We start from the raw sequence: 14,469 nt of genomic DNA on the forward strand, positions 1-14,469 counted from the left end.
TGGGCGACTGCTTCTCCTGCGTTGAGACATCCTCCGTCACCGGATCTGGTGGAAATGCAGGTCGAGCATGTCCAGGCAGCAGCATGGAGGCGGGCCGGTCCAGCTTCAGCAGGGCCAGGTCATAGTCGTGGATCTTTCTTCAGTGTCAGCCTCGTTTTCACCAAGCAGCCAAATTATTTGTATTTGTAATTTGTAAATTTGTTTTAAACAGAGCAGTCGCTGTTTTTATTATTTATGTTTTTATTTACCTGCGCCATCCTTGTATTTTTCACTCAAACACAAATGCTGCAGTAGTTCAACACTGTTCTCACAGTTTGGTACCTCGAATTACAAAGCTTCTTTTCATTTCATTTCAAAACTTATTTCGAACATGTAGAATACAAAAAAAAATAAAAAATAAAGAAAAAGAGAATGATCATACCAACAAGTGGACAACCAGAAAGAAGTAGTATTTACATACAATGAAAAGCAAAAGAAAAGGAAATTGTCAAACACTTGATGCCTTGATTTATATATTCGAAAAGGAGTGAGAAGAACAAACTTATTTAATCCCACCCCTTCTCCATAACTCATTCATTAATAATTAACCAACTTCCTTATTGAGCCATACATATACTCTAATTAAATGTTCCTAAATTTGTCTACTATCATTATTACCTTTTATCTCTGTCATAAAGAAATATAAATTAATTACTGATATAATTAAATTTGTTATCAATCAAAATACCAATTCATTACTTATAATATAACCTAATCAAAATACCAATTCATTACTTATGTATTGACTAGTTATCTTTTCTTATATGTGCATATTATTATTTATAATATACAATTTATAATATACAATATGCACATGAAATACAACATGCAATACACACACACACACACACACACATATACATATATATATATATATACACATATATATATATATATATATGTATATATATACCTTGTGATTGTCAAACCCCCACTTCATCCCTGTACCTTGAGAACATCATTTCTTTATGCCTTATTTTAAACTGGTTTAAGTTTGGACATTGCTTTAGCGCCACATTGAAACTGTTCCATAGTTTCACTCCACAGATTGAGATACAGAAACTTTTCATGGTTTTACAAATACTGTGAGTTTTGAAATGACCTGTTTGAATGTATTACATACTCTGATGGTTGGAATCTAAATTCATAGAGGTTAAGTTTCATTTTTTTTATGACTGCAAATTCCACAACACAAAGTTAAATTAAGCCATTTTTATTTATAGATGGTTGGTTGTTGGAACAAATACATTTGCCTCAGCACCAAGCCCAGAAGACAGGAGGTTTGCTGGGAAGAAGTATGGTGAACTCTCACGGTACACCACACCTCTCCCCAGCAGGTTCCTTCACCTGTCAGAGAGGAGGTTGGCTGGGAGGAAGTATGGTGAACACTCACGGTACACCACACCTCTCCCCAGCAGGTTCCTTCACCTGTCAGAGAGGAGGTTGGCTGGGAGGAAGTATGGTGAACACTCACGGTACACCACACCTCTCCCCAGCAGGTTCCTTCACCTGTCAGAGAGGAGGTTGGCTGGGAGGAAGTATGGTGAACACTCACGGTACACCACACCTCTCCCCAGCAGGTTCCTTCACCTGTCAGAGAGGAGGTTGGCTGGGAGGAAGTATGGTGAACACTCACGGAACACCACACCTCTCCCCAGCGACCACCCACCCACCCTGTGTCTACACCAGCACAGGTGTTCCAGCCAGCCATTTGCTAATATTTTTATGACTGCAAATTCCACAACACAAAGTTAAATTAAGCCCATCTATTCACAGATGGTTGGTTGTTGGAACAAATACATTCTCACCTGCCTTTGCACCCAGCCAAGAAGACGGTGTTTGTTCCAACATAGTCCCATATAATAAGCAAACACTGTCTTCTATATGGTCCCATGGACCCTGAAATTGTACACACAAGTGTAGTCAGGATTTCCCCAGTTGCTCTCGACTTGCAGCTTCACATGGCTGAAGACACCTTCTTCCTGATCCTGAGAGATAGAGAAATGAACCGACAGAGTTAGTTGAACACAAACTGAGTGGATGGGAAATAAGGGATATAATGAGTAGCCTACAATGAGGACAGACAAACTGTAATTCTTATGATATATTAGCTTGTGGGGGAAAAATAAAAAACTGCATGTGCATGTGTTTCATTGCACGATGTAATACTATTATTATTATTCAGATCCCCATTAGCTTTTGCAGAGCAGCAGCTATTCTTCCTGGGGTCAACATATTTTACATGGTGACAATACAAAAATACACATTCACACTACTCATCATACTCTAACATAACACATAGTAATACACGTCAACTGTACATAAAACAATAACAACTGACACAGTTTAAATGACAAAAACACAAAGAAAATAGAGAGGCTCCGACTGAATCTATCATGATCGAACAGATAAATATCATAATTTAATATGGATAATATTTGTTGTTATAACATTCTTAAAGAAAACCATCAATGAATACAGCAATCTATTTCTCACTTCAAACCAAGAGACATTTATGCATTTTATGGCATCAATTCTATTTCATATCACCTGAATCTGACCTTTATGTTGTTTGGTAAATGTAAAATTATATGTTGGAGTTGTTACATGATCAATAATGTGCTTTTGTAAGATGGAAGAATGATATTTGTATGTTATTTTTTACTTATATCAAGTTCACTGCACTTCAAATAGATAAAACAAGCAGAAATCATTTTCATGATCTTTATTGTACAATTATTATTATTATTATTATTATTTGTGTATGGGAGGAAACCGGTGAACCCGGAGAAAACCCATGCATGCACGGAGAGAATATGCAAACTCTACACAGACAGAGAGGCAGAGCCAGGACCGATCACCAGTCTTTCCTCTGTGTGGCTACAGCACTGATCACTGTGCCACCGTGCAGCCCTCAAACCATCTGTGAATAAGTAGGAATTGTGGAATTTGGAGTGACAGAAAATACCAGCATTCACACTGCATTGTAGACAGCCATGTATCTCTTCCGATCAACATGGAGCCTCAAGCAGTTTCCTTCACCTGGCAGGGAGGAGGTTCGCTGGGAGGAAGTATGGTGAACACTCACGGTACACCACACCTCTCCCCAGCAGGTTCCTTCACCTGTCAGAGAGGAGGTTCGCTGGGAGGAAGTATGGTGAACACTCAAGGAACACCATACCTCTCCCCAGCACCCACCCACCCACCCTGTGTCTACACCAGCACAGGTGTTCCAGCCAGCCATTTGCTAATATTTTTATGACTGCAAATTCCACAACACAAAGTTAAATTAAGCCCATCTATTCACAGATGGTTGGTTGTTGGAACAAATACATTCTCACCTGCCTTTGCACCCAGCCAAGAAGACGGTGTTTGTTCCAACATAGTCCCATATAATAAGCAAACACTGTCTTCTATATGGTCCCATGGACCCTGAAGTTGTACACGCAAGTGTAGTCAGGATTTCCCCAGTTGCTCTCGACTTGCAGCTTCACATGGCAGAAGACACCTGCTTCCTGATCCTGAGAGATAGAGAAATGAACAGAGAGAGTTAGTTGAGCACAAACTGAGAGGATGGGAAATAAGGGATATAATGAGTAGCCTACAATGAGGACAGACAAACTGTAATTCTTATGATATATTAGCTTGTGGGGGAAAAATAAAAAACTGCATGTGTTTCATTGCACGATGTAATACTCACAGACAGTTTGAAAGTCTGCACTGACTCGCCGTCCTGATCATAAAGAAAGGTCCCTAGTAGGGTGCCTTCATCCTCTTCAGTCTTCACGCCCTTCAAGAGAGAAAGATAGAGATCCAGTTGAACACCTTGATGTTCTCCGTGTATGTGACAGTGAAATACACAGGACGACTGCAGTGTAACAATTTTAAATTTGTGACTTACATAGACAGAAAACATCTTTGGGGCGCTCGAGATGCTGCCAGTTGGCGACACGGTCTTTGAAATGTGACCCAGTGTCACGTGGCTGATGGTCACTGGGTGGGACAGAGCTATGACTAAATGTCCACGCTCACCATCAAATGGGCAGCAGCGTCCGACCTCGATTGGTCCTCCCTGAAGAATGAAAGAGTATAAAAAAGAGTTTAGATGGTATGAGGTATAACAAAATAGACAGTAAAACAATCCAAACCATTAGATGATATTGCCAAACCGCATAGCCATGTGTTTTGTGTGTGTAGTTCCTAGTTCCTACCTGAGTCACGATACTTTGGTCTGCAGCTGGTCTCCAAAAAGATGTCAGGAAATTCCAGATAGGAATGGGAAAGGTTGGTTTTGTGCTTTCGTATGTATTCGAGGATAAGTGAGCTAAAACACGGGCCCCTGCACACAAAAATACAAACAAAGAAAGTGAGAAAAGGATCTCAAAACTAAAAATCACATGTTCGAATTACAATCTGACAGATAAAAATGATGAGGGGGATTTAGATGTCTCACCTTGCGACTCCAGGGCAAAGTTGGGCATAGAGTCCCCTGGTGGCAGCTCGTTGATCCTCTTTAACTTCAGCAGCTCGTTCTGCAGCATTATCACCTGCTCCTCCAGACCTTCAGTTCTGCTCAAGACCTGTAAGTGACATCATTGTGTGTTTCAACATGTGTACAGTTGAGAACATATTTGGGCTGTGATTGTGTTTTATAGATGCACATTAAGATTAAAAGAAGTAAAAGAGAAAGCCAAGCTGCTTTTAAGGGTCATACCGTATCCAGTGATTTGCCGTTCATGGATAGAGCCAGGGTGAAGTTTACAATTCCTGATGGATGGAGAGAAACAAAGTATTGGAGAAACAGGTCAGTGATGTTTTATTCAAAAGACAGACACTCTACAGTATAAAACACACAAGCTGATGAACAAGATATGACTGTTTGTAGAAGGAGAGATCGCTTACCAAAACACATGAGCAGCATGAAGAACAGCCAGTGAATGATGCTGTTCCTGCTGTTCCTGCTGGCCTCGTTGGCCTCGTTGGCCTCGTTGGCCTCGGGTGCAAACCTGACCATTTTCTCGGTGGTGTCTTTTCGACTGTCTGGAGCAACCCTCTTAGGTCTTCTGAAAGTATTTTACAATGGAAATGAGAAAAGATTGAGAGCTTTGAAGATGTATAATGAAGACGTTATGACTGTTAAACACATACTGTACATAGCCTGTGTGCTACAGAACATATACAAGCATGACTGTGGCACACACACGAACGTCAGCTTACCTGTAGGTAGAAGTCTCCTTGTAGGAAATGACTGGTTCTCCTCGAAGGTTGTAGTATCCTGCGTTGGTCAGTCGAGAGCTTCTACGTAACATGACTGTAAACCAAACAAGAGAGCAGAGGAGGTGGTCAGTCACTCACTGACACTAGTTATGTCATACACTTTGACTTTTCTAACTACAACACTTCTACTATTAGAAGCAACTCAGTGCATGTCAATAGTTTTCTGTTATTGAGTGTCAGACACACCGGAGCCAAAAAAACACTCTGTGTCAGAGATGTGTGGAATCAACTAAAGTCATTTTTGAGGTTGTAGTTTGTGTTGGATGAGCTTTTTAACCATCTTCTCTTCTTTTTGTGAATATAGACTGATGTTTATTTAACTTTTTCTTTAATATTTATGATATAAATAATTATATTTATCCTCTTTTATTACTTCTCTGTGTCAGTTTTTGAATAAGTATAAATCCAATCAGTGCTCCATTACTGCCTAACCCAGTTGAATAGAGGCTTACAGGAACTACCACCTGTGCATGAAAGTCATTAAACAAAACTATTTGACCTAACATCAAGTTGAAAATATTGTATATATATGAATTCTTGAAAGGTGTTTCTAACATTTTGTCAAACTCCATTGGACAAAATGATTAGAAACATCTCTCTCACACAGTCTGAATATTAATCTCCCAAAGGTAGGATTAATCAGGTTACATATGAACCTGTTCTAACAGAAACCATACAGAGGTTTTGCTGCTCTGCTTACTGAGTGTGTGTTTCACAGATCTGGGAGAGAAACAATGATTTACCTTCACTTTGCCTGTGTGATGACATTGTGATAATGAAGAAGTGGATGTTTTGCGTTGAGTTTTGGTTTCTCTGCGGTTTTGCGTCGAGCTCACTGAAAAGTCCTCAGCTGAGTCTCCAGATAACTTGCTGTGAGAGAATACGTGAATCAGACAGAGTCCTAATCTCACTGAGTTCCATAACGGCTGTAATGCGTCAGAGAATTCTAGAATGACATCCTAAACGTAGTTCATAGTCACGCCCCGGTAGCTATGGCAACCATCAATGTCACTATGATGAATAATAATAATAATAATAATAACACTTTGATGAAGGCAAAAAACACACAAAAAAACAACAACAACAAAAGTGGCAACACTTCAATTTTACAGGTCCGCAAATTTCATGGTAATTAGGTGATAATTAGCAAATACATTTCTTTGGAATTTCTGCCAAATTACCCCAATATTTACCTCAAAAATTGATTGAAAATTACTTTATTATATTTAATAATTATTTTCCACTATTTCCCAATACCTGATATTTAATACATTTCCAGGAAAATAATACAAAGTTAATTAATATGCTTTATTTCCATGTCCGCTGATAAATAGATAATAATTAGCAAATAACTTCTTTGAATATGGACTTGTCTTTTTCAATAAGTCACACAATGGTGAGATTTGTGTCTAATCAGAAGTGTCTTCTATTAGTTTTCCACCTCTGATGAAGATGACAGGTTGAGTCGCCCACATAGGGGACCCTCAAGATCAAGAAAAACACGATCACGTTCTCTTCTGAAGTATTTATTGTGTGTCCTCACCATACAGCTTACTAATTGTGTATTTTGAACTACATTTCAAAAATAACTTCATATTACTGTTAAATTCATAATGTATATATTAAACTCTAAGAGTCAAAGCTAATTTAGCAGACCTTGCTAGCTGCCATTTATCTGCAATATTGGCAAAGATGTGATTTCTTCAACATGTTCTTAAAGACATTAGTATTACAATATCTGTCATGTAACACAACATGTTATATATTTTTGTGTATGAAGACATCTATGGTTACTGTCTTATTTTTTCGGGATGTAGAGAAAATCATGAAATCCCATATTTTTAAAAACATTTTGTTATATCAATATTTACAATGATGCACACAGCTTGATGAAAATGAATTTAAATGTCTTCAAAATATTATAGAAATTAAAAAAGTAAAATGTATAAAATAAACCTCATTGTAAAAAAACATGTTACAGATTAAATGTTGACCATTAAATGTAATTTTGTGTACCTGATTATATGTATTATATACTCTGATGATTATTATATATCTATAATATAATTATATAATTCACAGAGGTTGATTCTATTTTATTTGGGAGAGTCAAAAGTGACCATAGTTGCAGAAACACCCAACTACTGTCACTTAACCTCCAGTCGTTGCAGCTTCAGACTGGACCTGCCCTCAGAGTTTACTTGGACTGGACACACAAAAAATAAAATTGTGTTAATTTCTTTTAAAATTCTTTCTATCCTTTTAATTTGTGTTGTGGTGTTTTATGCAGAATTTCCTGATGCATGTTTGGTTGCTTCTCCTGTTTAAATATCTGGTATTATTTGTCACTTGAGTGGGCTCTTACATAAATATGTAAAGAAATCTAAAGTAAGTGATTAGCCTTTCTCACACTAAGCTGTTTATAACCTGTTCCATTATACAATATCCTGAAATGTATGAAAGACTGAAGAGACTGAAATACTTCATCCACATCTGCAGCTAACCACCAGAGGGCAGTCCAGTTGTTGCTGTGAACCACAGACGGGTTCATCCAGTTTAACCACTAGCTGCAATGAATTCACAAGAGACTGCATGTTGCTAATGTACAGATATACAATATGTAAGGCAGTAGCCTAAATCAGCCACCAGGTGTCGCTGGTGCGCTGTAATTCCCATCCAGAGGTGAGGCGGCACAAGGGAGCAGCTAAGGCGGAGTAGTCTCTAACGTACCGCCTGTAATATCCAGCGAATCCCAAGAACCGCAGCACTTCCTTCCGATTTGTAGGCCTCGCCCAATCCTTTACTCTGCTGATCTTCTCAGTTACAACAGTTACAAAACGCTCCATCCACCTTTCAGAGACTCATGACCTGCTGCTTTGGGGATATGAATTTCACCCATCTCCTGATTTATCTGGACGATCTCATCATTTTCTCCAAAACGTTTCGATGCATGCTGTAGAGGGAGAAGACGCTAAGTTAGCTCTCTGTAAGAAAAGGAACATAAGAGCCAGACCTGGGGATATTACAATGTGGTGTCTGAAAACTATATTCTGTTGAAATAGGTTGTGGACGAACAAGTGAGATGACAGCAGATGTTGTGGACAAATAAAGTCTTCCCGGTCTCAACCACAATCAGAAAGACTGTGCTGGTGTTTCCCTTAATCTGCACCACACCCCATAACACAACTATAAAACACAACGCAGAGTCCCAGGGTGTGCAGAGAGGCTCCAGCACGTGGGTTACAAATACATAGGAATAACATATATAGTTATGGTGCAGGGACAGTCCACAAAAAGCTGGAAGTGACAGACAAGTTTTCTTCCTCCTATTATTTATTAACTTTATTGTCCATAAACAACATGATTTTAAAATATAAACACAGTTATTTTTTTGAAGTGTCGTTGGATGCATCAAAATAAATAAATAAAACAGACTAAATTTAAGTGGTTTTGAGCATATTTAATTAGAGATGTGCTTCTAAAATAAGGGCATCGGAAATGAAACATTGTGCTAATCTAATAAAATAATAATAAAATAAAATGATTTCAGATGGAAATGTATCTTGAAGTATGCATTAGTTTATGTTGGTGTGTCTCCTCAGCACTGATATTTTCAAAAGACTCACAATATTGAATGGACTGAAATGCTGTGCAATATGCTGCCTTCCACTGTGTAATTGTCTGAAATATATTAATTATTTCTTTTTTTAAAATATTTTTATGAGAGCTACAAGTTCTTTTAACATGGTCATGGAGCATATATGCTGTATATTTGTATTCTGGGGGTATCGTTCCTATGCAGAGGGTAGTTTAGTTTATTTATTGACTACACTGAGGGTGTTTTATATTTTAATAATTTATTTATTTATTGTGTTGAGTTGAATGTGCTACTTATTTTGTACTGTAATTACCTTGTGCCTTTTCTACCTTTTTTCTTTTCTTAAAGCTGACTTGGTGTAAACTGCTCAGAATTCCAAAGTACTTATATGTGCAAATGGCAAATAAAACTCTTGAATCTTGACTCCTGAAACTGGTTTTCTTTCTCAATGTTTACATTTTGCATTTGACCTACATATGACGTACATCTCGTGTTTAAAGCCCCGTATGGGTCTATTTTTATCAGCTGTATACACGTTATCCATCCGACCAATCACAAATCAGACTGGAGCTTGGAGTAATTGCAGCGGTGTTTTATTACCCAGACATCTCTACATAATTGATTGACTCGTATCTCTGTCAGAATTTGATCGATTCGGTTCTCCTTAACATTTGGAAGGTCTAGAAGAGATGCATGATTGAATTATTTTATCCTCGGTCAAGTTAGCACAGGGGTCAGCAACCTGCGGCTCTTTAGCCCCTCTTCAGTGGCTCCCTGTGGATTTTTAAAAACATTTAGGCAAGGCAGGGCGAGGCAGCTTTATTTGTAGAGCACATTTCAACAACAGGCCAAATTCAAAGTGCTTTACATAGACAATCAAGAACATTGCGGCAAAGTGCAAAAGAACATTAAGACATAATTAAAACAGTTATAAAAACATAAAAACATTAAAGATTAGAAAATAAAAACAAGCTAAAAATAAAAGCTAGGATAAAAGCTAAAATAGAATATAACACAAGAGTAAAAGCTCTAGTGCAGTATGAGATCATTATCTGGTTTAATTAAATGCAGCAGCAAACAGGAACGTTTTAAGCTTTGTTTTAAATGAAGTGAGAGTTGGAGCGGTCCTGCAGGTTTCTGGGAGCTTGTTCCAGATATTTGGTGCATAAAAACTGAATGCTGCTTCTGCATGTTTAGTTGTGACTCTGGGGACACTAAGCAGACCTGATCCAGAAGACCTGAGAGGTCTGGATGGTTCAGAACATAGCAGAAGATCAGAAATATATTTTGGCTCTAAACCATTTAGTGCTTTGTAAACCAGCAGCAGTATTTTGAAATCAATTCTCTGAGAGACAGGCAGCCAGTGTAGAGACCTCAGAACTGGACTGATGTGATCCACTTTCTTGGTCTAAGTGAGGACTCTAGCAGCAACGTTCTGAATCAGCTGCAGCTGTCTGATCGATTTTTTAGGAAGACCAGTAAAGACGCCGTTACAGTAGTCAAGTCGGCTGAAGATAAATGCATGGACTAGTTTTTCCAAATCCTGCTGAGACATCAGTCCTCTAATTATTGCTATATTCTTCAGGTGATAGAAGGCTGTCTTTGTAATTGTCTTAATATGGCTGTTAAAGCTCAGGTCAGAGTCCATGACTACACCAAGATTCCTGGCTTGGTCCGAGCTTTTTAACATCACATTTTTTATATCATTGTTGTAGGTCTATGGTGATTCTTACATTCTCCAATTGTATAAATCTGTAGCCTATACTAAAACCTGTATCATTCAGTCAACTAAAATGGGCGTAATAGCCTATGTAAGTCTACAGCCGGCGACTTATCCTCTAATTTTGTCGAACCTCAAAAGCTCAATAGGCTAGCTATGGATTCCAAATCCCAACAAAAAGAAGTCTCTGAAGAAAATAGAGAATTTAATAGTGCCGGGACAGATTCGACAACAAGTCATTTAAAGACATTTCCAGAACAAGCAGCAGCTTCCAGCCAAATGTCCTGAGATGTTTCTTCAATGTCCTGCCTCTCATTTGCACTTGGGCCCTCACTGTATTAGACTTACTGTAATAAGCTGTGTTACCGTCATCACAAAGCTCAAATGTTTTGCGGCTCCAGACGGATTTAAAAAAAATAATAAAATTTGGGCTAAAATTGCTCTTTTGATAGTAAAAGGTTGCCGACCCCTGAGTTAGCATAAGGCTAACAGGGAGTTAGCAGCGGAAGTCTCTGGAGCACATTCTGCAGAAGTAGTGCGACGGAGTGAGATGGCCTACGAGAAGTTACTGTAACTGTAATCAAACCTCACCCGCGCTTGGGCGTGGATTCAGTGCAGAGAATACTGATTATTTTTTCACGATTTGGAAGCTTAATTTTATGTGTTGGCCGTTTTTTGTTTTTTTTATCATTTAAATTTGGCTGGGTGGTTAATAACTCATTTTCCTGTGATGTGACTCAGAACACATATTTATTGTTTGCTTTACCCGGACTTTAAAAACATGTATTGTTCATCCAACTGGTTTCTTTCCCAGGAATTCAGGCAGAGCTACGAAACAAACGGCTCTAAGCTGAACATGGCTTGCCTTCCACTATTTGGCAACCTTAACCTGGAGGTGGTTCTTTTGTTCCTCCTATGGGTGACACCCATGATGCAGTGGGGCTCCAGTCACTCCACATTGACTTGTAATCATTTCCAGATATCTTCGCTCGAACGCGTGCCTCGTACCTCTCGTCTTGTATCAGCTCATCGAGGTTCAGCTCCACGCTGCAGTCCAATTTACAACTTGTATCTAAAACGTTGCTTTCCTGCGTAGACGGATCGTGAAAAGGAAGAAATGTCATGTTCATGTACTGTTGCTTGGGTTCCCTACAACCACAAGTCATTTGTGCAAATCATTTAACATTCAATCTCCAACACTTCTTTCTATTCATCTCTGACAAAAAACACTCTCATTAATGCATAACATGGAACAGATTATATACATACACTCCACGACTGATCCTGGTGTTTCCACTGCAGTTGGCAGCCGTAAGTCTCTTCATCGAAACGGGGATTGTATACAACTTGGGAGGACCAGGAAGCGGTGGTGAAGTTGATACGTGGTTGTGGCGGAGGATTCAGCTTTACTGCAGCATCACACACACACAGATCATTTGTTTTAGGTCAACATGAATAGCTCACAGTCACAAGGAGGCGATATATTATTCATTGTACTCAATGTGACAAGCTGGCATGAAGTAAACGTTAAGAGTTTGGTTCCCGGGGTTACAGTTCAGATCCATGGACAGATTATCGTAGCTCGCAAACTGAGAAGAAAAAAGAATATTTCTCTTCATCAAACATTCATCAGACGACAATACAGAATGAAATGAGATCTAAATTAGTGTACGGGCTTTTGGGCAGGTGAACTCATAAATTGGTCTGATTAAAAGCCTCAGCTAATAGCCTTCAAGCTTCGGTAGGCTACAGTTTTTTGGCATCATTGGGCAAAAAATCCACAATAACCTTTCAGCATATTCAAGTGTTCTGAGAGAAAACTAGACCTCTGCACCTCCTCATGGCTCTGTTTTCAGGCTTTACAAAATCTAGCCTGTTACGGGAGACTTTGGCCAATCACAGGTCACTTCATTGAGAGAGCGTTCCTATTGGCTGTGCTCCGGCTGGTGGGCGGTGCTTGGTATTTCCTCAACTTGATCTCAACATGGCTGCCGGGTCACAAACTTTCTCATTTTACAGCTAAACAGTACACTACAAGATGTTTCTGAAAACATCTGAGGAGATAAATAGGCATTACAGTAACAGGATATTGATTCATATTTGATCAGCGCTGCCTAGTTTGACCGTTTGATCGGAGTTGCCGATTGATTGACAGCTGCTTCGAGACGGCAAGGCTCCAGCTCGGCTCTGGTTGGTTGTTTTCCTCCAATCTGTGAAATCTTGCAGAGATGCCATTGTGACTATTTCACAAACTGCAGTGAGACTGTGTTGGCCTTTTTTTTTTAACATTAAAGCATGTAAACATGTTCTAGTAGAAACCCAAAATACAAGTATGAACCTGGAAATGAGCGTGATATGTAGCTGTAGTCTTCTATTTAACAGATAGACATGAGAGAGAGGTATTGATCTGTTCATCTAACTCTCTGCAAGAGAGCAAATCAGTATATTTCCTAAAGTGTTGAACTTTTCCTTCAGTGTCCCCTGGTACATTCTTCTCTCAACAGATATCCTCATACTCACTCTGCCGTCTATGTTGAAGATCAGGGTGCACTTCCTCAGCGTTGGTCTGGAGACGTCAACAGGCTCCAGTTTACATTCGGCGTTGTAGTTACGATATTTAGAACTGGAGGAAAACATGCTGTTTTTATTATTTGACTGCACTCATAATGTTATCTGTGTACATTTACATCTACTCCAAGTACATTTCGGTCCTTACGTCCATGAGGCCTTTAATGTGCACACATTGTCTGGAAGATCAGATGCAGATGTGCTGTTCCACACACAAGTGATGATACGATTGTAGTCACTTTCGCAAGAGAGATCCGTGCCAGCTAACGGAGACAAGAACAAATGAAAAAGGTGTAACAAAAGACCTTGAAATCAATTCTGCTACAATATAATAATATATATCAAATCATCGAAAATATCACTGACCGATGTCTGGGTCGCTCGGACAGTTCTCAGTTTGCGCAGCGCCGATGCAAAGCAGAGCCAGAAGAAGAAACATCAGATGGGTTTTCTTCTTTCTCTCCATTTAAGTTGTCAGATCTCGAACCACCAGGATGGTTGTTTCACAAAGCTGTGGGGGGGGTGGAAGGGGATGAAGGATTGTTCTTGCTTCGGGATGTGCCTCACTGCTTCCTCCTCCTTCTCCTCCTGTGCAGATGGATGAAAACACAACTGCATGTTGCTCTGCTTCTTTATTTAGTGGTATTTGACAGAGTTTATTTCTGCACCCGACACCCGGTTGCCCCCGTACCACAAACGCAGCAAGAGACGGTTGTTACGCCAACAGAAATAGAAATGTTTCGGATCCTGCCTCAGTTTGTCCGCTTTGGTTTTACTTATACAGACTGATATAAAACACCTGTGTAAATGTGATGTAACTATATATACTATATATATATATATATATATATATATATATAATCCAAACAACATTTGAAGCAGCAGCGCTGTGTGTGTGTGTTTGACCAATCAGCGATGGTCATCCCTGCAAACTCCATCCCCAAAGTTCCTGTACTTTCAGAAAGTACTACCCCCCGACGAGGACCTTTTGGGGGGCGCAAAATGTCCCAAGAACTTAATTTAGACGCTTTGAGTCCCTCAAAAGGTTCTTAGTTCTGGGGGAAAAGTTCCTGCAGTGGAAAAGCGGCTTATGTTCGGATGTAAAGAGTAGGGATGTCACGAGAACCGATACTTCAGTACCAAGTCGATGCCAAAATAAAAAAAAAAGTGATGGTACTCTTTTTCTAAAGTACCGAAGGTACCGTACGATGCCTGTGAGGGTCGTTGGTAGTGATGTGACTGAGGAAAATTCCCACCGGTAGTAAAC

General features: G+C 39.3%; 2 protein-coding genes across 3 annotated transcripts; both read right to left on the reverse strand.

Moving 5' to 3' along the window:
• Positions 1 to 1,236: 1,236 nt before the first annotated feature.
• Positions 1,237 to 6,198, reverse strand: LOC141765051 (SUN domain-containing protein 1-like). Of its 2 annotated transcripts, none has more exons than XM_074630897.1 (9): positions 6,060 to 6,198; positions 5,257 to 5,350; positions 4,942 to 5,102; positions 4,754 to 4,806; positions 4,493 to 4,619; positions 4,251 to 4,378; positions 3,941 to 4,111; positions 3,740 to 3,829; positions 1,237 to 2,027 (listed from the first exon to the last, which is right to left on the reverse strand). In XM_074630897.1, exons 1-9 carry the CDS (start codon positions 6,082 to 6,084, stop codon positions 1,920 to 1,922), a joined length of 957 nt encoding a protein of 318 aa, XP_074486998.1. In that variant the 5' UTR covers positions 6,085 to 6,198; the 3' UTR covers positions 1,237 to 1,919. The 2 variants fall into 2 exon arrangements, with proteins under 2 accessions (XP_074486998.1, XP_074486997.1); XM_074630896.1 differs by lacking the exon at positions 1,237 to 2,027 and adding an exon at positions 2,752 to 3,560.
• A 3,519-nt stretch (positions 6,199 to 9,717) lies between these two features.
• Positions 9,718 to 13,789, reverse strand: LOC141765055 (interleukin-9 receptor-like). Its single transcript, XM_074630901.1, has 6 exons — positions 13,569 to 13,789; positions 13,351 to 13,465; positions 13,155 to 13,257; positions 12,135 to 12,223; positions 11,904 to 12,042; positions 9,718 to 11,722 (listed from the first exon to the last, which is right to left on the reverse strand). The coding sequence occupies exons 1-6, from the start codon at positions 13,666 to 13,668 to the stop codon at positions 11,519 to 11,521; spliced, it is 750 nt and encodes a 249-aa protein (XP_074487002.1). The 5' UTR covers positions 13,669 to 13,789; the 3' UTR covers positions 9,718 to 11,518.
• Between the last annotated feature and the right edge of the window lie 680 nt (positions 13,790 to 14,469).

This window comes from Sebastes fasciatus, chromosome 3 (genome assembly GCF_043250625.1).
Source record: "Sebastes fasciatus isolate fSebFas1 chromosome 3, fSebFas1.pri, whole genome shotgun sequence".
Classification (NCBI taxonomy): Eukaryota; Metazoa; Chordata; class Actinopteri; order Perciformes; family Sebastidae; genus Sebastes; species Sebastes fasciatus.